At 36.2% G+C, this 18,885-nt stretch overlaps 1 protein-coding gene and 2 non-coding genes across 15 annotated transcripts in view; 2 read left to right on the top strand and 1 right to left on the bottom strand.

Annotated features, from left to right (window-relative positions):
• kin-1 (cAMP-dependent protein kinase catalytic subunit) overlaps positions 1-18,885 on the bottom strand; it is a gene marked incomplete at both ends in the record, with an annotated part of 38,419 nt that overhangs the window by 11,411 nt on the left and 8,123 nt on the right. For 2 of the 13 annotated variants that reach the window (NM_170960.7, NM_001381271.1), the window contains one exon: positions 17,776-17,797. The exons of 3 other annotated variants lie outside the window; for them this stretch is intronic. In NM_170960.7, the coding sequence (NP_740956.1) occupies positions 17,776-17,797 (22 nt within the window). Of the gene's footprint in view, positions 1-389; positions 766-3,627; positions 3,884-5,838; positions 6,080-6,800; positions 6,971-17,775; positions 17,798-18,885 lie in introns of those variants that run through there. 8 more of the 13 variants (NM_001381272.1, NM_061204.5, NM_170962.5 and 5 more) reach the window with 7 other exon arrangements.
• F21F12.3 lies at positions 10,759-11,017 on the top strand. The gene has a single exon (NR_101651.1). It is a non-coding gene; the product is annotated as a small nucleolar RNA F21F12.3 (small nucleolar RNA).
• F21F12.2 lies at positions 16,321-16,414 on the top strand. The gene has a single exon (NR_101650.1). It is a non-coding gene; the product is annotated as an Unclassified non-coding RNA F21F12.2 (non-coding RNA).

Raw genomic sequence — 18,885 nt, 5'->3', positions numbered from 1 at the left:
TTTTAAGTAGACAATTGTTAAATTTGGAATTGGGACCTTGATGCGCCGAAAACAATTTTGGTTCAAGTTTTTGCAACCGAAATTTACAAATCAGGTGACTGCTGGAGTATATGCTTGCAACAAACCTTATTTCATGAAATAGTTTAGATTACTAGAATACGTATGTTCGAATGAAATAACTAATACTTCAAGACGATACTAAATTTTTTAATAGAAAAGTTGATAACACAAACTCCGTTTACGGTCTAAAATTTTGTGGGATTGGTAGTTTTCGTGGAAAGCGGGGAGGACCACGCACCACGGAAGAGTTTTGGCGAATTGTTCACCAAATTTTATTCAAACAGTACTCGGAACTTTATGGCTCCATAAGAAAAAACAAAAAGACCTACAAAACTTGACTTGCACTTTTTTATTGCTACTGGACGACATGGTGAGAGATGGGCTTATTATCAATTAAAAGTGAAACAGGGTGACGTGGCAAAAACCTCCTTGTCTCCACCTCCTCCAACGACAACGACGACGGCAGCGGCTAGTTGACGGAGCTCAGGCACACATATGAGAGCACACACTTGCCTTGCTCCTCGGGGCCCCTGCTTGTGTGCCTATATAAAACGACGACGACGACGACGACGACGGACGGACGCCGACGATGTCAGAAGAAGAAGAGGAAGAAATTGAGAGAAAGATGGAGCAAGACGCAGAGCAACGCGGAAAAAACCAGAAGAAAATAGAGACATTTTTAGAGGTCTCCCTCTCTCGCTCTCATGGCTCGGCACACTGCGTCTCTTCATCATACAACACGGTTCACATTGAAGGTTTTCTTTACTTCAACGTCTTCTTCGCCGTGTGCTTTCTTCTCTTTTTCAGAAAAAAAAAACTAGAGAGGGAGAGAGAGAGGGGGAGAGAGGAAGTTGAGGAGGCCCCCCGAAAAAAGAGAGAAAAAGTGAGAAAAGCTTGTTGCTCGCTCTTTCTCTCTCTATCTTGCAAAAAACTTGTTGTCCATTTTCTATCCACTCACTTTTGTGTCGAATTTTGATGTTAACATGTGAAAACTATTTTCTGACAGTATTTAAAGATCTGTAGTAGAATCCACAAAAGAAGTGATAAAAAAGTAAATGAAATGGAAAAAATTTTCAAATATCCCGATTTCCAAGCTTTCAGAAAAGTACGACATTGACTGGTACAAACAGAACTCAATTCATTGTAATAATAGCAATGAAAATTTCGACTAAAGACGCGTCATTTGGAAAATCCCAATGAGATAATATCCAAATAGAATTGAAAGCTTTATACTGTTCTTTGAATCAGAAAATTGTTCGAAATCAATCAGTATGGAATGAGTAACGACTTTTTACTTGTTTAAACGGCTTTTAACCTCCAAGATGAGTTACGTTTTTATCTTCATATTGGAGAGGAAGAAATTTTGAAAAATGCAAAATTGAATGCATTTTGAAAGTGAATCCGAATCAAGGGTGTCATTTTTTCCATTTTATAAAAAAACCGACACTCTTGATCCGAACCATGCGTATCCTAAGCACAGTTCAGAATTCAGCAGAGATGGGTGTATCGGTCATATTAAAATTGAAAAAAAATGTGATTGATATTAAGCAGCAAATCTGGTTGTTGTTTTTTAACTTTTCTTTTCAATAACATGATCTCTATAAATGTTATTGCTTGACTGACTTAAAATAGTACTAATTTACAAGAGCAAAGATTTAACGCTCTGAATTCCCATGTGTTAAACAACTCAAGAAAACAGAATATTAAATTTTGTTATGGTGACTTTCCAGAGACATAATCAATATATGTTTATAGGAATGATAAAAAATATCTTGCCAGTAGCGTTAAATTGACAGAACAGTAAGTCCAGAAAAGAGGAGTAACACATGACTTATTTTCTCAGATGGTGAAATAGTGATGGCGACTTAAATCATGTTGCTGAAAAGCGTTCAAAATGTTCATAAAGTCACAAGCCGGAAAAAAACATAGTGTTAGCTCAAAACAACCACGGTACCCCTTTTAAAATTGTTTGTACAACCGTTTTTGACTCGAAATTTAAAATTAAAATATCAAAAACTCACAAATTTGAAAATGAACCGAATCTCGAAAAGCGGATTGAAAAAATTGAAATTGTAGCATTCAATGACAAATGTTTGAGAAGAAGAAGGACAATTTCAGGATTGGACCGGGACACGGGTTTCGAATGAATTTGTGGCAATTACAGTGGAAGAGTGGTCAGAAAATAAGGGGAAATGTAAAATGTGCGAAACGGGAGATAGCTTTTGTTCTTTTTCTTCCCACTTTTTTGTCTTGGTTTCTTTCCTCCCTCTGTTGCTCTTTTTCTCTAGAAGAACATTGTTTATCCCCTCCTTATCCCTGGGCATAGGGCTCCTATCGACGCATTCCATCCAAGTGAACCACCACCACCACCCCACTACCACCACTGACTGGCTAAAAAAGTGTCCCAAGAGCCCGGGATGACGCAGTTGGTTTTGTATTCGTAGGATTTTAGGTTTTCTACATGAATATAGTTTGTGGAAAGGTTCACGATATTTTATTTAAACATGTTTTTTGTTTCGATTTATAGCATTTGAATGCGATGTCTCGCATTCTCTAGTTTTAACTTTTCTACGTGCAAACGTTCTAACTTTTCAAAAGTGGAGCAGCATAATAATACATTCAAAAATCATGGTACAACATTTAAAATGTTCTGTTAAACTACTATGCACAGCCATAATGTGGAAAAATACAGTTTTCTCAAAAAATCTAAACTTTTGACCCATTTTGAATACGTTTTGAAAAATCACCAGTTACCAATTTTTACGTTGAGATTTTTGAAATTTCGTGGACTGTATAGTTTTCAGTTAAAAATCAGTAAAATATAAATAATAAACGTTACACACACGTTTTGTCAGAGTGTCTCGTTTTGGTTTGATCTACGAGAATCGCGGGAATTTAGACGCGTAGTCTGCATTTTTTATAGATCAAACAGTAATTGGTCAGACACCGCGTGTAAAGACATTTCCCTAATTCTGTTTCAAATTCCAAAAAAAATCCATCTGAGCATGGAAGTTCAAAATCAAGAAATTTTTGTGTAATAAAAAACTACCTGAACCCTAGCATATCAAGTTTCAAGTTTAGACCACAGGTTAAATGTTTTAAAAATTATCGATTGTTAAGCCTGCGCAAGGATGACACGCAGATTCGTGAAGCGTTCCAAATTGTTCCTTGAACTTGTCAAAATAGAAATGGCTTTTCATTCAATCCAGATGTTTAGGTACAGTTGATCCATTTCACACATGTTTTCGAAAAAAGAAATAACATGCGAATAAAATGAAATAAAAAACCACTTTTTTCAATGCATTTTTGTGTTATTTTGTGTGTTTCTCAGTGATAATATTTATCCTTGAAAAAAATGAACAAGAGCGTAGAATCAGCGGGCGTGAGTAAAATAAAGGAGAAGATATTTGGAAAAGAGAAAAAGAAACAATTAATCACTTGTTTGATCAATAAAATGAACTGATTGTAGGCTAAACAGAATTTGTTCTTTTTTTCATTATTCAAGAAAATTTATTTGAAAATGAAAAAAAAAAAACATAAAAATTGACCCGAAAACTCAAAACTTACAATCCTCCACAGGATCATCCAAGATGCTCAATTTAGAAAAACTCGATGGAGAAGGAAGCACAAAGCAGGCTGTCACGTCAGCTTCCTGGTCTTCATCTCCGTTATCAGTTGAGCTAGAGAACTGAAGGTTTCCAACAATATCCAATCGAGTGGGCATTTTTTGAGCGTAATTATGATGATTATAATAATTATTTTCTAGAGAAAAGAGATCGTCGTCTTCTTCGTATTGGCCGATGACTGGACGGTGGTGGCGACTGCATGCGCCGAGTGCGTAGAGGAGGTGAGCAACAGCTGTTGCTGCTCCACGGGATCCTGGCCCTTTCTACTTCTTTTCCACCTCAACTCTTCTCGCTCATGCTCCTTCATCTGCTCACGGAGCCGCAAGTCCTCGAGTTGCTTTTTGTGCTCCTGTCGCTCATCGCTTGTCATCGTGCACCATGTCGGCACGCGTTTAAGCGGTGCAGCTGGATATTGCGGTTGATGACGTGGCATAATAGGTGGCATTGGACTTGTGCTTTCGCTGCGACGCGAAGCAACGAATATCATATGGATAAGATAATTGGAACGACGACAGAATAGAGGTCTCATGAAAATCGAACAGATTAAATGAGCTTGTGTTAAAACAAGAGGCGGGACATTAATAAACTTTGGCAGCTGCCTCATATTTGACTTTTGTTCGAGGGGTTTGTTCCCTCGTGTTAGACAATTTTTATTGTTCCCTATTAAATACGAATGTCAAGTTCAGAGTGATCTCCGAGCTAACAAAATTTGGTTCCAAAAGCTATGAGCTTGGAATGCAATACTTCACACCCAGAAAACTTCCTGAGAAGTGCTCCTGACCTTAAAAGTCAGTCAAAACTAGGATTACTCAAGGTAACGTTGAACAACTCCAAAAGAAGTTTTTTGAAGCCCTTTTTGCTGGTGCTATTTTAAAATATTTCATAATGTGTATAACGTGAAAAATTCACTAAGAAACAACTCGATGAGTGGTTCAAAAAAGTTAACGCCTTGGCGGCTATTGGGGGCTACTGAAGAGTCATGTATGTGTGTAGTTTAGTTAGCTCGACAAAAAATATGCCGGGGTAAAATCCCAATGACCAATTGTCGATTAATTCGACTTATTATTTTAGGATAGTGCATCGTACGCATCAGTTTTTTAGGTTCATCTCACAGGGGTAGCATCCATAGCATGCAATGCTCAGTTTTTTACTTGTTCTGTTGTTAGCTATGGAGTAGTTTTATCGAACAAATTATTCCTTAAAAATCTTCCGGTTTTAGCAGCTTCCTGGGTTACAGAGCATCTGACGACTTAGCGCAACCCCCCCCCCCCCCCCCTCTCCCCTCACCTAGGGAGTACTTGAACGAAAACCCGAATCTTCTAGAAAATCTTTCCTCATCTCCTTATTGCCTCCTCAAAATGTTTCCCCGGGGGCCATTTTTCGCGTGTGTGTGCCGAGAAAACTTTCATCACCATCATCATTTTCTTTCCCTCTCTTCGAGTCTACTCTGCCCCATTTTCATCACCTCACAATTCTAATTAAACTTGTGTCAAAAAGTGCTTTTTTTCCTTCTTTTCCGAAAGGAAAGGCTGTTTAAAGCGACGGTGGTGGCAATGAGCTTTATACGAAGACGAGGCACAAACAGAATAAGAGACTTACTGAAAAAATTGAAGACGGACGAACCAACCAAAACAGAAAAAAACGGAAATTGTCTCAAAGAATTGTCTCGATGGGTGTTTACCGCAGAGAGTCTATCTATCTACCAATTTTCTGGGCAGTGATGTTCAAAAATGTATAAGAGCCACTTCAATGACATTTTCAATTTAGGCGGATCGAAAAAGGCTAGATAACAAAAATCCTAGATATTTTGGATATTTCTAGCAATTATTCATTAACATTAGCTGGCAAGTGAAGTTTTTCCAGAGGTGTTGTCTAAAAATACCTTTCACGTGCTCGATTTGCGACATCGCTTTGGATTTTCTCAAAAAACTCTTTTTTTTTCAAAAATTTGGCATTGGGCCAAAACTTTGACCGGAAATTGTGAAAAATCTAAAATATTCCGTCGTTTTGGATTGTTATAAGTGCATATAGACAAAATCCTCACTTGCGCTACTCCACCTTTAATCTAAAATGCTCTAGACTGCCTATTAGCCTTTCAGGCCAGCCTAGATAGTTTCGGATCAATGAAAAGTTTAGAAAAAGAAAAAATTACCAGTTTCTAAATAACCTCCTGATATGTATTTACTTTTGTGATTCTTCAACGCCTCATTCTTCCGTTCTTTCATACTGCCGCGGAAAAACGACGAGGACAGCATAGTGTTTGGTAGAAAAGGGAGGGAAATTCAGAAGACTTGAATATCTCTGAAGCTTGTCGTCGCCGTCATCGTCGATGCTTTGGCACAGAAGCAGAAACTCCGCCTTTTTTTGCACAAAGAGAAAGATGCGCGCACACACACACAAAAACGATGATGAGGGAATGATGATGATGATGATGATGATGAGGGAAAAAGTATGGGCGAAGAGTGACAGCGAAAAAGACTCACTTTTTTAATGCAACAAACTCAGTTTCTCCTGAATTTTCTCCCTTCGTTTCCCCATGTGCATGTCGCCGAAAAAACCTTTCACCACTTTCCCCACACTGGGCCACCAAATTGGTATTCCCGCTATACCCAAATAGCACACACACACACATGTGGGGAACCAAATTATGTTCTTCTTTCCTTTCCATTCGCCCATTCCAATCTGTTGGGCTTCTGCCTCTGTTCTCGGCAAATAAAAACAAATTTACGGACTGAACTTGAAAAATTGATACATTTTCAGCGAAAGTGCCCATATCATTTTGAGATTATTTCAATTTGTTGAAGAACTCACAATCAATACAGACTTGTAATACTAACGTTCCGGAAACATTCTTCAACTAAAATACTTTTAAATAAAGTGCCGACAGCAAATTCTTACTTAGGAAAGCATAACAAAGCGTAAATCGACTTCAGATTTTGCTAACTTCTTCAAGGCAAAGTTTAGTGCCTTAGGCTTCAGGTAGTATAGAAGTAATGCAAATTGAAAAGTGGTAGACTCGTAATACAGGTAGTTGTTCTTTTTCAAACAAAAGAAAGTTGAATGTAAATCGAACATGTTAATGCCCATTCTGTACATGCAATAAAATATACATACGCGACGCCGAGTTCTTGTTGTCCTTCGAGCTTCCCTCGTCCGACGATTTTGGTTTCAGAAACTTGAGCATTGTTTTGCTGGTAGACGAAGACCACGATCGGGACTGGATGGGACGTTGTCACACTTCAGAAGACACTTGCAGTCTTCTCTTGTGTGGTCTTCGCTGCTTTCTGTTTAATGGTAAGTTAAGGAAAGTTGTGAAAGTGAGAGAGAGAAAGAGAGGGATGGCAAAGTAAGAAAAAATTACATTATGGTGAAAGTTTAATAATTCGGTAGAGTTTGTTTGTCCGGTGCCTCAATGCACGGATGAAACAAACGAAAATCACAGATAAAAAGAAAATGTTCTAATTTTAGAAAATTTCGATACGGCCACATTAATTTTTCGAGAAAGTCATGGTATGTGAACATTTTCCACTTATCAATAAAATAAAGAAATAGTTTTCAAATTGTTGGTCATCCACAAAGTGCTTATCGTTTGAAAAACAAGGAATTCACATAAAAGACAGAAATAGACTTCTGAGGTTTTTAGAAGAAAAGTAAATAACTATTTATTTTACAGAGTGCTCCAATTGCTCTTATATAGCACAACTTGCTCAGAAAAAGAGACAACGCGCCCAACAATTTAGCTATGATTTCGAGTTGTTCTTATAAGATTTGTTTCAACATTTATGAAACCAATCCTCCAGAATCGTTTGTGTGTTTTTTAAGGGCCGAAACGTAGTAAAACCCTTGGTATACAACACAATTACAACTTTTACTGGATCATGGAATAATTAAAATCAAAAAATCGACGAATAATCGCTAAATCTTAAGAGAAGATAGTGGGCAAAGAAAGAGAGACACTGAAATTGAAACTGAAAATATAATATAAAAAAGGAAAAAGTGGCGGGCGGCAAAAGATAGATTGAATATGGAAATTTATGTGTATCAAGCATCGAATGATTCGTTTTGAAACGAGCAACGGCGCTGTGAGAATTTTCAAAACTTTTTGTCAGTTTTTGGAGACTTTATGTTTAGGGGTGTGCGACTAGTGTTGGGGCAACAATTTAAAAGTATGAGTGAAAAATCAAAACAAAAACAGAAAGAGAAAGGACCCATGTTCTCTACAGAAAAAAAGAGAAGATGTCAGAAAACGGTTCGGAAAAGAAGAAGAGATTGAAAGTGAGAGGAAAGTGTGAGCAGCATGAAAAATGAATCACTTGGGAACTGGGAGGGGGACGGGTCGAAGAGAAAGCTCTTTTTTGAATATTTAAAATTCAACTTGACAAATTTCGTTAAAATTAGTAGTGTAAGAAATATGCTCAAAAAGATCCAAAATTTGGATGTTGGAAAAATGGAAGTTGGAAAATTGAATCTACACCTCAGAGTTGTGTGAAGTGAGTTTTATTTTGTATTTTTCAAGAACATTATTTAAAGGTGGAGTAGCATTATTGGGAATATTGTTAAAACACGCTCGCATCGTGCCAAAATGACCAAATATCAAAGTAAAACTTTTCAGAATTTTTTTTTGAAATTTTTTTATTTGCTGTCAAAAAGCTAATTTTTGCCACTCATAATTTTGGAAGTCGACCAAATGTTTTTTCTTCAACTTTTATACTTAAATTTTAATTTAATTGTTTTTGTTAATGCATTCTATGGGTCGGAACATGTGGCATTGCTACAGACTAGATTTCCTTGAAACCTCATATTTAAAAAAAGTTGGCAATTTGCAAAATCTTTGTCTGGGAATTATAAAAAATAAAAAAGTTTTCAGAGTGTTTTATTATGATATTTGGTCGCTTTGGATCATTATGTGTATTTAGACAAAATCCCCACTGGCGCTATTTCACCTTTAAAAAATTAAATTTTTTCGAAAAAGTGTAATTTGAAAAAATATTTTTGGAGTAGAAGAAATGAGCGAGCAGTTTGGTATTTATGATTCGAACCGAAGTATTTTTTCAATTTTTTTTTCGATTTTTACAAGTATCTTCTTCAAATTATCTCGTAGAAATCGATTGAAACACTTGCAACACAAAAATAAAATCTCAAAGTTTAGCGTGGAAAACTCTCAAGTAAGAAATACTGAAATAGTTGAAATCGGGCGCCACAAAGGAGGAGAATTGATAAAGATTGTGATTAGAGATAGAAGACATAGATGGTCACGGCAGTCTTATCAATTTGTTACAGCACATAGATTATAATGCAATTTTTCGTGGAAAAAAATTTGAAAAAATTGTCAATATTAAAATTTCCAGTCTCCAACAGAATACTTTTTTTTCTTCCTCAATCACTTGAAATACAGGGGAAAGGGTGCCGCGCCACCATCATCCACATCATCATTTTTCGCCGTCGTCGACGTTGTCAAAAGTGATAATACGCTCGTCTATTCCCCGACGGGCGTCAAAAATGGGAGAGAAAATAGCGGGCGAAGTGTGTAGAGCGTGCAGAGATTTATACATAATATCATCATGTATGTGTTGTACATACACTGTGTATATGTGTGTGTGTGTGTGTTTTATTATTATTATTATTATTTTATTGTTCATTTTTTCTTTTTCTCTCTGTGATTCACTATTCACTTTGGTTGTGGTAGTGCTAGAAATGAAACAGCAGGAGCTAAAAATAGAAATGATCATCAGCGCCCCCCCCCCCCCCCCAATTTTCAAACTTGAAATAATTTTTGTGATTTTTGCTTCAAAGCACATTTAATCTATAAATGAAAGATACATTCTGGTGGCACCTTCCTAAAACTGCCTGCCTACCATTTTGTAGATTTACGAAGTTTAATTCATAAGTTAAAACTTCCATTAATAAAAAAAATGCAAAAATTATTCAATGGAAAATCAAACTTTTTAGTAAATGTTTTCACTACTTTTGAGATCCAAAAATTGTTTTTTTTTCTTTTTTTCACTTAAAAAATAATTTATAAAAAGCATTCACAGTTTTTGTCAACCCTCGAAGAATCTTAAACTGTTCAAAATTTAGTAACTAACGCCAAAAGAAATTTTATGGGTTCCGAACAAAATGCGCTGAAAAAAGTTGAAAATTTTATTTTTTTTAATGGATTTTTTAAACTTAAAATTGTGCAAAAACAAAAGAAAAGCATCTGGCAAACAATACAATATGCAACCAGCGTTTTTCAAACAAAAACTCAAAAAAAACCAACAAATAACCTTCTTTAAGTTATGTATGAGTAAAGGGGCAAAAGTACCATGAGATCAGTACAAAAAGAGAGAAGGAATAGAAGAGAAGTAGTGAAATGTTCTAAAAATAGACAACACCGCCGCCGAAATTAATCTCCCTCACACTCCTCCCGTTTTCTCTCAATTTTCAGCCGAAAAATTTTCAGATTTTAATTCTATTTGTGTATCAGGCAAGCAGGGTGGTTGACCGGCGGTTGTTGTCAGGCATTCAGAAGTCAATTCGGTGATTGAAAACGAAAAAAAAATGTTAGGAGGAGGGAGAAATGGAATTGGGCAGAAGAAAGACAGTGAAAGAGAGCGAGAATATGAGAATGAGACAATTAATTGGAATTGGAGGCCACCACATATTTGCCGGGCCCCCGCCTGTATTTTGTAATTTTCACTGATGATCATCAAAAGTTAAGAGGTCTAACTACTACCAACAGCGAACTAATCAATTGCTTGAACAACGAACAAGCTCAGTAACCTAGAAATACCTAAAAATAAACAACTACGTGGTTTTTTCGGCGCTCCTGAAAAATCCAACAAAAAACTGGGATGCTTCGCTTCTTTCGTAAAAGTGCCCCCGGCGGCAATAATCGTCTTTATGGAGAGAGAGAGAGAGAGGGCAGTGGGGAGTTAGAGGTGGGTGTACATCTTCGTCATCACAGGTTGGCCTCAAAAAATATGAAGAAGGGAAGTGTTGAAAAGGGGCACGAAATATGCAAATTTTTGGAGCGAAGATGTGGGGACCTAAACGTGATGTTTCAGAAGAGTTTACAAAAGTGCTCAAAAATGTAAGTTATGTGTACTTTTTTGGAAACAAGTGAATCACAGCCGAAAAAATAATTCTGATCAAGTCGTACTAGTTTTCCTTAATGACGCCTTAGAACCCATTTGCCGGTCTAAACGAAACACCGGTGACCGGCGAATGAATTGAAGGACATGGCTCAAGAATACAAGCCCAATTTGAGCAAGTAGTTTTCAATTAATTTGGTCAGACAATCTATTCTTCGGTTATGATTAACATGTTGCCAAAAAGCTACATAAACACTGACAGATAAGTTTGTTTTTCGAAATTTGCCAAAAGCGCCGGTGCCCACCCTGATTGCCAGCCTAGGTAAGTGAATTACCAATTTTGCTGTGAGCTCCAAAGCTGCTCTGATTATACAAGTGTTGCCTCCAAGCCGTTTACCCGGAAAACGCCTTCGGCAACGTGAGAAAAAAAGTTGATATTATAACATATCACAAAAATAAAGCAAAAATTATTTAAACGTGGAGTAGCGTCTGTGGGTTTTTTGCCCAAAATGACAGAATACAGTCCCAATATACCGAATATAAATGTAAATGTTTTATTTTTATTTTCTAAATTTTTTTACGATTTTTTTAATTTTGAAAAAATTGAAAAAAGGGCCGAATTAAATTTGAATTCCCGCGCAAATGAGTGACGTCATTTTCAACATTTTTGCGTTTTATGGCCAAACTAATAGGTTTTTCTATATTTTCTCATTGTTTTACTGTTTGAAACATCATTTGCCAATTTGTCAAGCATATTTCCGTAGAGAAAAGTTATGTTTTATTTTGAATATTTAATCGATTTTTAGGCCAATTTTCGAGTTTCGACAAGTTTCTGCGAAACTATCAAGTTTTATTTACGGAAAAATGTCTGAAAAATTGACAAATTATGTTACAAAAAAATAGGGAAAACTAATTAGTTTGGCCGTAAAACACAAAAATGCCAAAAATGACGTCACTCATTTGCGCGAGAATTCAAATTTAATTTGGCCCTTTTTATTTTTTGAAAAAATTATAGAAAATTTAGAAATTTTTCTCAAACTTGTTTAGGGTTCTATTCGGTATATTGGGACTGTATTCTGTCATTTAGGGCAAAACACCTACAGTAATGCCATTGAGACTTTTCCGGGTGGGAATTCTAGTATCGTCTTGAGGAAAATGATTTTTTTAATTTTGGCAAGTACCGATGTGAAAAGCCACATGAAAGCTTAGAGTTTCACAAGATTAATATGGCATATGGTTTGTACGGTCTTTCGGCTTTCCATGTGTCAAAAAGTATGTAAAAAATATCAACAAAAAAATCTAGAAAATTCGATGCGCAGAGTGAAGTGGAAGAAAAGACAGTGATGGGGTAGGGAAACGTTTTGGAATATAAAAAACAAGTTTCTCGTTTTGTTCTCTAAGTCTTTTGAGTCTCTTATAACCTATTTTTGTTCTTCTTTGACGTGATTTTTCTCATACCTCGGCATTGGTAATCTTTTTATTTTCAGCAATTTTCCTTGAATCGTTTCATAAAAAAATTTTTTAAGTTAAAAGGTCTTTTTTGAAGGCAAATTCACTGAAAAAATTGCAGCGCTAAATTTTTTTTGCCACTTTCTAAAAGAAATCACGAAGTTTTGGCAAACTATTTTGTACCCGCGTAAGGTGGGAGAAGTTCTTGTCACTCTCAACGTGCCCGTCGCTCACTGTCATAAAATGTTTGTATGTGAGTATCTCTAAAAATAGAATCAGTATGTGCGTCCTTCTTCTCTCACTCTCCACAGAAAAATACCATCATTCGATCTATTGCCTCCTCATTTAGAATTAGTTAGAGAATTGGTGGTGGGAGAGAGGGGGTTGATTTGAAGTCAAAAGTGACCTACAGACGGCTTTGCCACGTCATCACCGTCTTTTTGTCAACGGGGAAGACATTATAATTGGATTTAGATTTGATTTGAAAATAAACGAGAGAGAGAGAGAGGACAAAACAGTTACGCAGCATAAAATCCAAAATCAGACGAGTCGATTGAGGGAGAAATTATCGAAAATCTCAAAAAGCGCTATTTTTTCACTAAAAAAGTCCATGTGTCCATTTGTGCTCATTTTTCTATTGAAGAAATTTTAATTCTTTAATATGTTTTTTGAGTTCAGGTTTTAAAACAGCTTGAGATTTTTTCTCAAAATTTGTTAAAAAGTATTATAACTCATTGAAAGACTACAATCCAAACTTCAGGAATTATATTTAAAGGTGGTCTAGTCGAATCTTTTTATTGCGTTATTAAACATTGAATTGTTTGAAAACACCAAAATTTATAATGAAACTTCTTGAAGAATTTTCAAAAAAAAAGTTATGACGGCTTAAAAATCAGTTAAAATTAGAAATTTGAGCGACTTGTCAAGCGATTGGAAACTAATTTTGTTTGAAATCACCGTCTAATTTTGAATATGTAAGTCAATTATCTTGGGTTTTGAACCAGATTTAGGTATTTTAAAGTGGATGGACGAAGAGATTTAAATTTTTTTTTGAGTCTTATAAAGCAATAATAAAATTGACTGCAACACCTTTAAAACCCTAAAAATGTTCCTACACATCCACCCAAAACTAAAGCCAATAGAACTTTCAAATCTAAGATTCTTATGGAAAGACTAAAACATACATGGTATTGAATAAAAGAAAAGGCTTAAGGTATCCGCCTTCTACGGAGCAAATCGAGGAGCAGCGAGAAAAGAGCGAGCAGGCCGGGATGAGGAAAAGGATTAATCGAAATTGTGAGAAAGGGAAATAAGAAGTTGGCGAATACATGAAAATATATCTATTTGTGAATATATAGAAATAGATACATAGACTTAGAGACATTGACGCTGTCGATATCATCAAAAGCGGGCCAAAGGAAATTGAATGTTGATGTTTTCATTTAGAATATTCAGTTACTGGAAGTTTCGACAAAGACTGAATTTGGAAGCAAAAAAGTTATGTTGAATAAAAAAGAATGACGTTTTCGGAAACAAAAAAGGAAAGAAGACGAAAACGATCAGAGAGACACACAAAAGGCGCTGATTTTCTATAGGACCTCCAATGAGTGCAAGGTGTTCGGTTAACATTTCGAATTTTTGCAACGTTTATTATAGAAAAAATACGATCGCACAAAAATAAACAACGACGCAACGACACTCCGTTGTTTTCAAGCTCCGCCCACGATTTCATTTGCACTGCGGCCGCGACATCGCAGTGCAAATGAAATCTTTTGCCGAAATTGCCAAACTTGCCGATGGCCGGACATTTTCGGCAATTTGCAAACCTAATTATGTTTCGGAAATTGAAAAAATTCCACTATGTTTTTTAGTATTCAATTAGTCATTTTCTGACGAAAAACGTTCATTCCTTCAAGGATTAAATTATTTTGAGCTTAGAAATAGACAATTGTTCAGTGAGATTCATGTTTAGGCTTTTAAATCTACAGAAAACATAACATTTATATTTCCGACAATTCTGATCTCCGGTAATCGGCCATTCCGGCAGTTGCCGGCTTTGGGAATTTCCGGCCATCGGCAATTTCGCCAGTTGCTAAAACTGCCGAAAATTCGATTGCCAAACGGCAATCGCCGTGCACTGGTTCATCTCTATCAAACCCTCCAAAAATGCAGCGCCTCCTCCTCCACTACTTCTGGCTGCTGAGCTTCTCTTCTTCAACTCTTCCACGATTTGGATGGATGGCGTGTGTATATGTATGCCCCACTTCTCATAGATCAAGAGACGCAGGGAACACAAGCTTATTTCACATCGAATATTATATTATTGCTACGAAAAGAGAAGAAGAAGAGAAAAAGAGAAAATATTCAACACTGGAAAATGGAAATAAACGGAGAAAAAGCATCTTTTTCTATAAACGGTGTGCCGTCGTTTGTATGATTGAATTTTTCAACGTCGACGCTGCTACCGCTTTCTTATTTTTTACGTCTTCTAAATGTCTTGGAGAAAAATACCCAAGGGATTTTGTCGGGGAACCTATTACATTTTGCTCCAAATAACGTTCAACGTTTATGTCGAAAATAATGGAAAAGAGTTTATAAATAACTTTTAATTAGAGATTATAAGGAGAGATTAATAAATTTTTGAAATAAGAATAATCTTATTGTAAGGGATAATAGACAATTTTGCATGCGAAATAAAATGGGATTCAGACATATTAGAGATAATAAGTTTGCTTAAAATCTCCTTTTTCTTTTGGTCGCTGAAACACGCAGGAAATGTCCAAAAAAGTTATTGTGACATCAGACTTCCTAAAATGATGTTGCCACGTTTTTGAGAAGTAAAACGTGTAGTCTTCATTCAGAAAGATTGACTAAATAAATGTATGGTAGTATTTGAAAACCACTTTTTACCACATGGTGGTTCTATCTAAAATTTTACGAAGAGCAGGCTAAACTTTTGCACAAAAACTCAAAAGAAAAGCGCAGAACAACAGAAAAATCAAGAAGCGGCGACATTGAATCTAGAATTTTTTCCGCTCTCTGGCGTAGTGATGATGGCAAAAAAGAGCAACGAAGGGAGGAAGCGGGAAAGGATCGGGTTTCCCCGCCCCTTCCAAACCCTTTTCTACGCTCTTTCTCTCCATCTGTGTATGCTCAAAAACGCAGCAAGTGTCATAGATTCACAGATAATGAATCGTTTTTTGAAGATTGTTCAGTATAAAGTTACTCTTTCTTAATTAAAAGTAACATGAGTTCGCTAGATTGTTCAAAATTGTTTAATTTATCCTTTTATTTTGACAACTAATTAATTTTTTACAGTAAAGGTTGAACACAATTTGTTAAAGAGCTCAATTCAACTAGAAAGCTAGTTGTTTGTTTTTAGAAGTACAAAGCTTGAATCTTATCAACAAAAAACAGACGAAAAACGTTCATTCCTTCAAGGATTAAATTATTTTGAGCTTGAAAATAGAAATTGTGTTCAGAAAGAATGTTCAGAAAACCTTATACACGATTTTTTAGAAAGAAAACTTGGTGAGCCAAAAGATGAGCAAGTTGGTAGAATTGTCAAAAGCGACAAAGAGAAAAAAGCGGGAAACATAAGTAAAAAGTAGAAGACGTTAAAAGGGAGTGGGCGGGTTGGAAAAAAGGAGACACGAAGAAAAATAAGCAAAAGAAGCTGAAGGACCCTCTTGCAGTCTCCAAACGAGGGCGCCATCATCCATGGAAGCTCTCTCTCTCTCTCTCTCTCTCTCTCTCTCTCTCTCTTCCTTCTTCTTCTTCCGAGACAAGAAGGAGCAAAAGACGATGGGAAGAACGATGAAAAGAGACAAGAAGAAGCGCTCTCTCTTTCTTTTTTTCTGGAGGAATTGGTTTGAAAAATAGATAGGGAGACGTAGGTAGCATGGCGGTGAATAAACTGGGGAAAAAGAAAAAGAGAAAGAAAAAGTTTTCTAGTCGGGGATAAGATGAGGCTGGGAAAAAGAGGAAGAAGCAGGAGGAAGTGGTGGTGTGTGAGCTATTTTTGATAGGCATCCGTGTTTTTGTCAATCTTTTGTACACTCTTGCCAAATTAATCACATGTAGATATTTATTAATTTCGTGGAAGCTTTAATGGTAAGAAAGCACGGTTTAATGGCTGCCTGCGCATATTTTCTGAATTTTGAACGTCAAGCCTTGTTCATCCACAGCATAGTTTTGCATAGCACAGCATATATCAAAGTTTTATTTAAAAAATTTGGAAAATTTTCAGATTTGCCCAGGGGTTGTTTTGAGTAAATCAAATTTAAAATTTCTGCTAAATATGAAACATGAAAAATAAAATAATTCAAGAAATCTCGAAGTTTCCGCCCATATATTTAAAAATCCTGCTATACTATAAAATACTATTAATGTCTCGGCATTTACCTGCAGCTTCTTGCCCAACTTAAGCTCTCAGCAGCTTCGTACCCAAATTTTGCCAGTCTTGCCCAAGAATAGAACAAGTCTGACTTAAAAAAGCGCTCTAAGCGGACAAAAAAGATTAATTTCGAAATTGGAACTGTTATCAAATAACGTTATTTTTTGCTTATTTGCAGAAAATCGGAGAAGAATGTTTTCTGTTGTGAGTAAACTGTTTGAAAATTTTTTTCGGAAATACTGAACTCTTGAGAAATTACTTGAAGACACATAGAATGTCCAAAATGTTGGGTTCTGAAGAAAAAAGATATCAATAGGAAACTGAATTTCATTCATTATGTTTTAGCATTATCGAATGCAATTCTGATTGAGAATCAACCTAAACCCATGAGAATGACTACGCATAAGTTGAAACATCAATTTGCAATATTATTACTAAATAGAATCAAACATTCACGCGCGATGGCTCAACAGGTTAGAGATCAGCACATCGGGAAATGCGATCGGAGTTCAACACACATGCAAATCTTGAGCGGAACTTGGGCTAAACTTGGCCTAAACTTGGGCAAGACATGAACTGAGTGACAGTGGGCAACGCAGCAGATGACTTTTTTTTTATGACGCATGGCCCAAGTTTGAACCAAGTTTAGCCCAAGTTTGGCGAGCTTTTTATCCAAGTTACTTTTCTTAGGCGAAACTTTAACTAAAAGCTGGCGAAACATGGGCAAGAAGCTGGCGGCGAATGCCGAGGTCGCAGATAGTGTTTCAAAGGGATTATACTATTTCTAGCATTATTATTTTCTGTGACAAAACTCTTATTTCTAATTACCAGGGGGAATTATTTGGGTGTCGTGTGTTCGTGAGTTTGAATTATCAGAAAATTATCAATGTTTACGAAAATTATGTGTCTGTCTGTCTGTCTCCTCGTTTGGTGCCTGGCTTGTTTAAATTAATATTACTTTTAAGTTTGCTGAATTACACAACTTAAGCGGGTACTAAAGTAGGCAGGCATCGAGGTATCCTCAAACTTATATTAAAAATTTTGTTTAACTTGAATGAGCACATTTTAATTAGCTGCTGGAAAACTACACAGATGCTCAGACTAATTTTTTAGTGTGCATATACCGTTTTAAGGCTAAATTTTAAAATTATTGAACAACTATAATAAATACCAATGAACACCATGGATCCCATGGCGTCAGCTTTTTGGAGACCATCATGAAGAACAACAACAACAAACCAGAAGAACATATGTCACATATAACAAGTGTTGGCTGTCACAGGGGCAAGAAGAGCACTTTAGAGCCACTCTCGATTTTTTTTTTCTTTCTCTAAGAGCAGCGAAAAGCTCTGTCGGGTCCCTCGTCGGAGAAAAAGAAGAAAAAAAAAGGAGAAGCCATTGGAGAAATGAAAAGTCGGCGAGAAACGTGCATTCTATTTTTAGATTCAACATGGCGTATTTTTAGAATACTGGGGAATTGCGGAAGACAAGAAAAATTGATGGATTTGTAGAATTTTCGGAGATGGGATTAATGAATTGGTTCAGAAAACTGACAGATTTGCCACATGGAAATCGAATATGTCTCTCGACAAAATTTACTCAAATTTAGGTGCTAGAAAATAGAGACAAGATGTGACACAAAAATCTCCTAATCTGGAATTTTTTCAGATGAATAAAATTGTGATTCAATCAAATGAATTTATCGCAATGTTTTGAAACAAAAAAATTATAGCTAATCAGTGAAAAATCAGAACACACCGAATTGATTCGAATTAAGAATTGAAAACACTTTAACTACTATTTTTAGAATTTAAACGAAAAGTTGGAAACAAAAAATCATGTCTGCATCGAATAAAAGTCAGGAAGGAGTAGGGGTTGAAAACAGGCCGGCTTTTTGTGCCTGTAAATGAAAACGACATACTTGAAGAGACAAGAAGAATTTTTTTTAATGTTTGACTTTTACGACTTTGTTCAAAAATAAATTTTACACATAGAACAATATCGAAATTTGATTTGTAATAGTGCTCCCAACAGGCCGCAACGGCGCCTTCACCGGCCTCAGCTGTCGCCGCGCCGGCCGCACGGCGTCACCTACACCTTTCATTGAAAAATAAGTAAGCTTTCTTTCATTTCTTATTGTTAGTTTTTTTTTCTAAAATTTCAACAAATGATTAGAAATAAAAAGTTAAAATTCACGTCAAAATTAGTAAAAGCGGCGAGCGGCGGAGCCGAAGACCGGCCGGCGTGAGGCCCGCGTGAGGCCCGCATTTCGCGCCTCACT

The sequence above is a fragment of the Caenorhabditis elegans genome, chromosome I, assembly GCF_000002985.6.
Source record: "Caenorhabditis elegans chromosome I".
NCBI classification, from domain to species: Eukaryota; Metazoa; Nematoda; class Chromadorea; order Rhabditida; family Rhabditidae; genus Caenorhabditis; species Caenorhabditis elegans.
The sequence above is the reverse complement of the archived record's forward strand: the minus strand, read 5'-3'. Positions and strand labels throughout refer to the sequence as shown.